General features: G+C 37.5%; 1 protein-coding gene across 1 annotated transcript in view; it reads right to left on the bottom strand.

Annotated features, from left to right (window-relative positions):
* Positions 1-4,488: 4,488 nt before the first annotated feature.
* The window catches only part of NELL2 (neural EGFL like 2), a 375,472-nt gene continuing 371,463 nt past the window's right edge, over positions 4,489-8,497 (bottom strand). Inside the window, exon 21 of the mRNA XM_019934581.3 lies at positions 4,489-5,199. Within this exon, the coding sequence (XP_019790140.1) occupies positions 5,149-5,199 (51 nt within the window). The 3' untranslated portion in view covers positions 4,489-5,148. The remainder of the gene's footprint in view (positions 5,200-8,497) is intronic.

Below are 8,497 nucleotides of genomic sequence, written 5' to 3'. Positions count from 1 at the left end.
TCGAATAGAACACGATTTTATACAGCACTGAATATGCTCTAAGAAAGACGATTTCATAAACACACTTGGGAGAATATAATTTGAATATAAATGTTCTCTTATTTAGCATTTTAAAGTTTTTATGAATTTCAAATATATCAGAAGAGCTCAGTTGGTGAATTGGGAGAAAAAAATTTTTTTCTTGTCTGTAAAATAAAGCTCAGTTAAGGATTCCTTATTTATAGTCTCAGGTCCTAAACCAAGTGCGTCCCTGGCTGGAGATATTTCTCTTGGAATATGGTGTTTAGTTCTAGGCATGACACATACACGGGCACATGAACAACAGGAAAACATCTAGAAGAGAACCACTGAGATATTTTTTCTCAAGACAGATTAAAGGAATTAGAGGAATTTAATAGTGGAAGAAGAGGGTTCCAGAAGAATATCTGAAGATGAGTTAACATGTCCCAGCGAATAGAGCTAGGACCAACGTGACATACATTAAGTTGAAATTTAAGAAAACTCATTTCAGTTGATGTTCAGAAGAACTCAAATAGTTCTTGGATGTTTTCTAGAGGAGGTGCTTTCCCATGTATGGAATATATGTAGGGAACTATTTGGAGATGTAATAATACGAATTTTGAACAAATATAAGAGGTTATAAAAGTAACCATCAGTGATACATATTAAAATTCTTTATACTAAAAATGAAAAGAAATAAACTATAAAAAGTAACAATATTTTGAGAAAAACATTGGCAAAGATTTGTGGAAGGATTTCCAACAATTATACATGAATATTTTTTTACTGTTTATCTCATGTATAATTGATCAAAGGACTAGAGATATATGAGCAAAGGACATATGTAGAAAATGGCAATGCCTACATAAGTTTAACCTCACAGTTATTTAAAGACATTAAAATTAAAACAGTAATGTACCATTTTACACCTATAAAAAACTACAATGGAGAGCAAAAATTAAATTGATAATATCCAATGGCAACAAGGTTGTTTTAAAAGTAATTGCAGGGCTTCCCTGGTGGCACAGTGGTTAAGAATCCACCTGTCAATGCAGGGGACACGGGTTTGAGTCCTGGTCAGGGAAGATCCCACATGCTGCGGAGCAACTAAGCCCGTGCACCACAACTACTGAGCCTGTGCTCTAGAGCCCACGAGCCACAACTACTGAAGCTCGTGTGCCACAACTACTGAAGCCTGCACGCCTGGAGCCTGTGCTCCGCAACAAGAGAAACCATCGCAATGAGAAGCCCTTGGCAAATAGAGAAAGCCTGTGCACAGCCACAGAAGACCCAATGCAGCCAATAAATAAATAAATAATAAATAATTAAATAAACAAAATAAATCTATCAAAAAATAAAAAGTAATTGCATACATTGCCAGTGGAATGTTCTTTGATACAGCCTTTGGACAAGCAATAAAACATGTTAAATCAAGATAAGGGTAGGGGATTAAGAGGTGCAAACTACTATGTATAAAATAAATAAGCTACAAGGATATATTGTACAACACAGGGAATATAGCCAATATATATAATAAAAATAAATGTAATATAAACTTTAAAAATTATGACTCACTATGTTGTATACCTGAAACTTATATAATATTGTACATCAACTATACCTCAGCTAAACTACATTATTTGAACAGTTCACAACTTGCTTCATTAAATCTACTGTTGATAATATAGTCTAAAAAATAACTTACACCATATGAATTGCAGCAGCACCTATAATAGTGAAAAAGTTAGAAGGAAATAGACTATATTTCTAACATCAATGAAATATTTACTAGTCCTTAAAATTTTATAAACTTATAATAATATAAACATTGTTTACAATAAAATATTATGCAAAATGTAGAAATAAAAATGATACTGTGATTGCAACAATGTAAAATATGTAAGCATTTGACAAAGAGCAAAGAAAACCAGTACCAAAGGTGGTGATATCATGTGACCATTTTTTTTTTCTTTTATTACCTGCCTTTAACTAGTATTGTATTTATTTAAAAACATAATTAGGAATGGAAACCTTGTAGGCGTTACGGTGTATATTTGTTTAAAGCCTTGCTTCCACAAATCTAGGTACTTCCATACGTGCATGTAAAAACTAACTGGCTTAGTTTTGGGTATAGAAATATAAATGAAAACACATCTAGTCGGGACTTCCCTGGCAGTCCATTGGTTAAGACTCCTAGCTTCCACTGCAGGAGGCAGAGGTTCCATCCCTGGTCAGGAACTAAGATCCCACATGCCATGCAGCATGGACAAAAAAACCCCAAAAAACAAAAAAAAACCCACATTTAGTCAATTTGTAAATTCATTTACCTGAATGTCAGCAATAGATAGCATTATTTTAAAATATCTGAAATATACAGAATAAAACGATAAACAGATATTACCAACACAGTTACACATCCTGTGCACCTGGCACCCCTCTTCCACCTCTCAGAGACAGCCACTATCCTAATTTGATATTTATCATTCCCATGCATTTTGATATGCATTTTATGCATATTTGTACTTGCATAAACATAACACAAAGTTTTGCGCATTTAAAAATTTTATGTAAATACTGTAAAAAATGTTCCTTTTTTGCATCTTGTTTTTTACTCAACATGTTTCTGAGATTCATCCATGTTGCTGTATGTATTCATTTGCATCCTCTAGAGTAGTCTGTAATATAAACATACCACATTTTGTTTATTGCTGATCCCACTGATTGATGAATATATACAAATATATGGATGTAGATTGAGTATGTGTGTGTATACACACACGCACAGGCACATACTATTTCTCACTCTCCTCATAAAAGCAAATAAAATATACTTTAGGGAGATTTAATATGAAATCCCAAATCTATATATGGGAGAAATATGTAGAAAAAACTTCAAATTAATACCTTCTTGGAGACTAAATTGCTAGTTACCATAGTAAATAATGCCCCCCCAAAATAAACTTAGGACTTCCCTCGTGGCGCAGTGGTTAAGAATCTGCCTGCCAATACAGATGACACAGGTTCGATTCCTGGTATGGGAAGATCACACATGCCACCGAGCAACTAAGCCCATGCGCCACAACTACTCAGCCTGTGTTCTAGAGCCCCACAAATACTGAGTCTGTGCGCCACAACTACTGAAGCCCACGCACCTAGAGTCCATGCTCCGCAACAAGAAAGGCCACTGCAATGAGAAGCCCGCACACCACAACGAAGAGTAGCCCCTGCTCGCCGCAACTAGAGAAAGCCCGCAAGCAGCAACGAAGACCCAACGCAGCCCAAAAAAAATTTTTATAAAGTAAAATAAACTTTATGCTCTGCTGAAATTTTAAATTAAATATAAAAAGGCTGCAGAAAAAATCGTTTATGATAAAACCAGGGAATATTGAGATACTTGAATTCACACATTTAATAAATATTACACATGCCAAAGTATTAAGACATTTATAAATTATCCTTTAGCTCAGCTCCTGTTAGGTTGTTCCCATAACAATGGGGAAGGGGTAGTTAAAATGCCACTTTACCATTTCTGTAGCTTGTGGGAGTCATATCCTGTTCCTTTCCTTTTTTTTTTTCTTTAAAGAAGTCTCTAAACTAAAAGTGAATTTAATAATATATTTCCTTTTTCACCCTAGCACAAAACATATGACTAGGGCAATATTGGATTAACTCCTCTATTGGGCATCAGTAAGTTAATTTTTTTCCTCCTGAGATTCTAGTGCATCAAAAATTTTAACATGTAATATCATAATGCCTTCTAAGACTGGGATTCTTTAAATTTTTATATCAAATTGTGAAGGACCAATTCTTGAAGATATTCCCAACCCTCACATACTACCCTACTTATGTATATCAAAGTCCTGACAGGAAACAGATGTCACACTCGAGCTGGCTAATTAAAGACAGTTTAACAAAGGGACGATTTATAAAGATGCAATAGGAGATAGGGAAAACAACAAGAAATCGATCAGGTACCTGAAAGGACAAAGCAGCCAGAGTTGTTATTATCTCTAAGCCAGAAGAAGCAAATAGAAGTTATCAAAAACTGGAGGGGGTAGCTTAACAGAGAGGGTCACCTGTCAGGAGATGTCACCTTCAGTAAGTGACACAGCTAATCATGGTAGTAACCTGGCAGGAAAGGAGCCAGCAGAATAAATATCCAAACGTCCTCTTTCTGATACCCTGCCGGTGGTCACCACTGGTCAAACCGAATCAGAATCCAGAGGACAAGAGAACCTACTAATACAACGTATACAGGTCAGCCCCCAGGATATGAGGCAGGGTAAAAGATGACTGAGAGGATCCAGAGAGGCAGAACAAAGGTATCCATCACCCACCTCCCCGCCACTTCGGCATGAAATGGAGTGAAAATCACCTTTCAGTTTGGGAATAGCATGGTGGGAGTTTCTCATCAGCGGAACTAGAAAGCAGTTTGTATACTGAGGCATCTGTGGGGGAAAAGGAACACATTATGCAGACACTTGGACATGTTATAAGGTAAGAGAAATATTTATTTAATTTTACACAAGAACGAGCTTATACTTAACAAATTCAACCAAATAATATTAAGTGCAGTAAAACAATGAAATAAGGATGACATCTCTTGTTAGAAAATATTAAGTAACCATGCCTGTGCGTTATTTTTATCATGACAATAACTCGTTTCAGATTTCTTCTCAGAGTGTATACTGTACAGATAACATGTTATAGCTTCTTTGCTTTGCTTCGGAAAACAGAATTCGTTCACTGCCTTACATTTTATTTTTTGCAGTGAAGAACTGAACTGATTTGTGAAGATTCTGATCTAGAGGAAAATTTTCTGCACCAGTGAAGCTAGAGGCTTCCGAAGCTCCCGTAAGCTCAGGCTTTACATCCAGAGGTCGTGATGTCATGGTGTGTATTTCACACGCATTCTTCTACATGCCAACATCAGACGCAGTTGAGGTGGAATTCTGGTCTAGTTTTGCCCCAAGAAGTTTCCTTTTGTGGTTTTCTCAAGCTCCACAAATTTCATAATTGAAAGTTTACTCAGCTATTAACAATGCTGCACTTAGCTGCCCACAAATCATCCACTTCAATTTTTTTTTTTTTGGTCTTTTTAATGAAAGAACATTCTTTAAACAGAAATTTCCAGTGAGACAGTTAACTTCACAGTTCCTGAAGGCACTGTGGATCCACTGAGCAACAGATGTGGCCATTCTAGAGAAGAGAGGGGAAAAAAAGCATGGTATTACTTTTTAAGCCATTAGTCAATACTCATCGATTGGTACACATAACATAACTGAATGGTTTATTTGTTATTTATGTGCCCCTGAAAGTTCAATGGCTCAATCACTTTTCATGCCTCTACTGTTGCAGAACAAACTATGGCCAGTTATTTGCGGCAAATCATAAGCCAACTTTATTTACCCCATGGCACTCTCTTAGCTCACATTTGTTGTTTGGTTTGCCCATTCACAAAATAAGCATTGACTAAATTGAGCCCGAGATATGCTGATGAATGAATAAAGCAGATATGGTCACTACCCTCATAGGACAAGGCTTATAGTTTTGTGGGGGGGAATTAACAAGCAAATGTATAATCAAAAATTGTGAAAAGTGCTAGAAAAGAAACAAACTAGGTGATGTCATGAGATTAATAAATGTCTGGCTACTTAGACTGGGTGGCCAGAGTAGACTTCTCTGTAGAAGTGATGTTTAAACCAAGACCTCAAGACAGATCTGTGAAAAGGTAGGCCAAGAGCCAGGGAACAGAATGAATAAAAGGCTTTCAAGTGAAAAGAGTTTTGCGTACTTAAGAAACCTAAAAAGGTTTGGTCTGGGTGAGAATTTTAAGTTGGTGAAGAAAACAGTGTAGAGGTGAGGCAGGAAAAATAGTCAAGAAAGAGCCAGATATGCATAATTAGGTTTTTTGTGTTTTTTTTTTTGCGGTACGCAGGCCTCTCACCGTTGTGGCCTTTCCCATTGCAGAGCACAGGATCCGGACACGCAGGCTCAGTGGCCATGGCTCACGGGCCCAGCCGCTCCGCGGCATGTGGAATCTTCCCGGACCGGGGCACGAACCCGTGTCCCCTGCATCGGCAGGTGGACTCTCAACCACTGCGCCACCAGGGAAGCCCCCATAATTAGTTTTTATAACAAAGTACCAAAAGAGTATGGTGTATTACAGAGAGGAAAAAAATCTGTATCTTGTTCTTTTGAATCCTTGCGCTCTTTCTTCCACTGGCTAGCTAATAATGAAAATGTTAGTATTGTTACCACAATCATAAGATGATAATACCCTTCTACTTTTTGAGTGCGTACTCTGTGTCAGATACTTTGCCAGGCACTTTAAATACATTATCTAATTTCAACCTCAGAGCATTCCCAGTAGGATCACTATTAATAGTCATGTTTTTTTAGGTTCAGAAACTGAAGATCAGAAAGCTTAAATATCATGGCCCAAATCACAAAGCTAATATAATGGTACAGCTGGGATTAAAATTCAGGTTAGCCTGACTCTAAAACTCATCTTCTATTAGATATATTCTCTCAGATAATTGACTTTAGATGATTGAAAATGTATCAGACCTTAATATGATAAAACCAAAAGGGTCTGTTCATGTAAGATAAAACTTAAGAAAGGACTTTGGTACTTTAGCCTTTGTTGAAGCTTACCAAATGAGGGAAAAGCCAGTCTATATCCAAGAAGAGTGTTATCAATTTAACTTAATCCTCTTTCTTTTTAAATTGTTATTAAGCAGAGTTCTTATTCTGACAGCAAACGAAGGTGACATCCATCTCTTGGATCTCTAGCTGCATTTTAAAGCTTTGTCATTACGCTCAGAGGCAGAGGTTTTCTGGCCATAACCTGGTCACATGATCTTTCCCAATCCATTGACCCAATGAAGGGAGGGGTGTACCAGTTCCTGAGAATATCAGTTTCTCAAATTGTATGGATTTTGAGCAGAAAGAGAGTTAGGGAATGTTTGGAGTATGAGTATGTTTTAGGAAGAGAAGGTATATTTTGCAAGTCTTCCAGTAGTGTTTTTCTCATTCCATATCAATTCTGCTATAGCAACATAAATGCTCCATAGAGCATGTCATTGGAAGCTCCCCAATTAGGGAAACATAGCTCATACAAGAAAGATTGATAAAATATTCCACTGGGGTTCCTGTTTCAGTAATGGCAGAGTTACTTTTAAGACTATCGACTGACTATCCCTCCTATGGATAACTATAAAGTTTGGAAAAAATATAAAAACTATTTAAAGCAATGGAGAGTGACTAAAAGCAGGTAGACACTGGAGGAGTTTCAATCTTTAAAAGAAGGAAGATGTACTGTTTGAGATTCATTTTTAATTGGCATTTTCCCTTAGGGCACTCCTAGTCTGTGATGCTTAGGATAAGTATAACTTAAGCAGAAAGCCACAATCTGATAGGGCCCACGTGTCAGAGGACAACATTTAGGGCTCTGTTGGGCTGCCAGAGTGGCTGGAAATTCAGGAGGAAATGTCTAGAAAGGAGGGAGTGAATCAGCATGTCAATTCCCCTCAAATCTGTGGCGGGTCTTTGAATTGCAGAGGAGACTCTAAAGAGACAATCAGAGAGTCACAGCTTGAAGTTTGAAAGATTTGAGCAGATATTTCAGATGCTGCTCACTGTGGGTTTAAAATCTATGTCCTGCCAAGTTAGAAGGGACAGATAAAAAATTCAGGCTTTCCATTGAAAGCCCAAAAGGGCCATGATTAGGAAGAAAATGATGTCTCAAGATTAAGAGATTCACCCGAAAACTAAGGGTACACCTGGAATAGACCCACCTAACCAATGTAAAGCCCAGCCTTTCCAACTGCAAGATGACTGGCCAGTAATTTGCAATCTGCTAGAACAAAAATAGTCTTCAGAAGAAGCTAACAGAATGTAGGGTCTATACTATGTATTATCCACAATATCCAGTAAACCATAAATATTACTAGACATGTGAAGAAAAGCAGAAAAAAGTGACTCCTCACCAAGAGAAAAACTAGTGAATAGAAATGACTCAAAGTTAATCCAGATGGTAAAGACTAGAAAGTAGCTATTACTAATACGTACAAAGATGTAAAAAAAAGATGGTCATAATGAATGATAAAACATGGTAAGTTACAGCAGAGAAATGAAACTATAAATAGAATTAAATAAAAATTCTGGGGCTTCCCTGGTGGCGCAGTGGTTGAGAGTCCGCCTGCCGACGCAGGGGACACAGGTTCGTGCCCTGGTCCGGGAAGATCCCACATGCCGTGGAACGGCTGGGCCCGTGAGCCATGGCCACTGGGCCTGTGCGTCCGGAGCCTGTGCTCCGCAACAGGAGAGGCCGCAGCAGTGAGAGGCCCGCGTACCGCAAAAAAAAAAAAAAAAAAAAAATTCTGGAACTGAAAAGTGCAATATTCGAAATGAAAAATTCATTGGATGGGTTTAACAGCAGATTAGAGATGGCAGAAGAAATAGTCAATAAATTAAAAAAATAGAAATTATCCAA

The sequence above is a fragment of the Tursiops truncatus genome, chromosome 11 (genome assembly GCF_011762595.2).
Source record: "Tursiops truncatus isolate mTurTru1 chromosome 11, mTurTru1.mat.Y, whole genome shotgun sequence".
NCBI classification, from domain to species: Eukaryota; Metazoa; Chordata; class Mammalia; order Artiodactyla; family Delphinidae; genus Tursiops; species Tursiops truncatus.
This window is presented reverse-complemented; position numbering and strand designations above follow the sequence as displayed.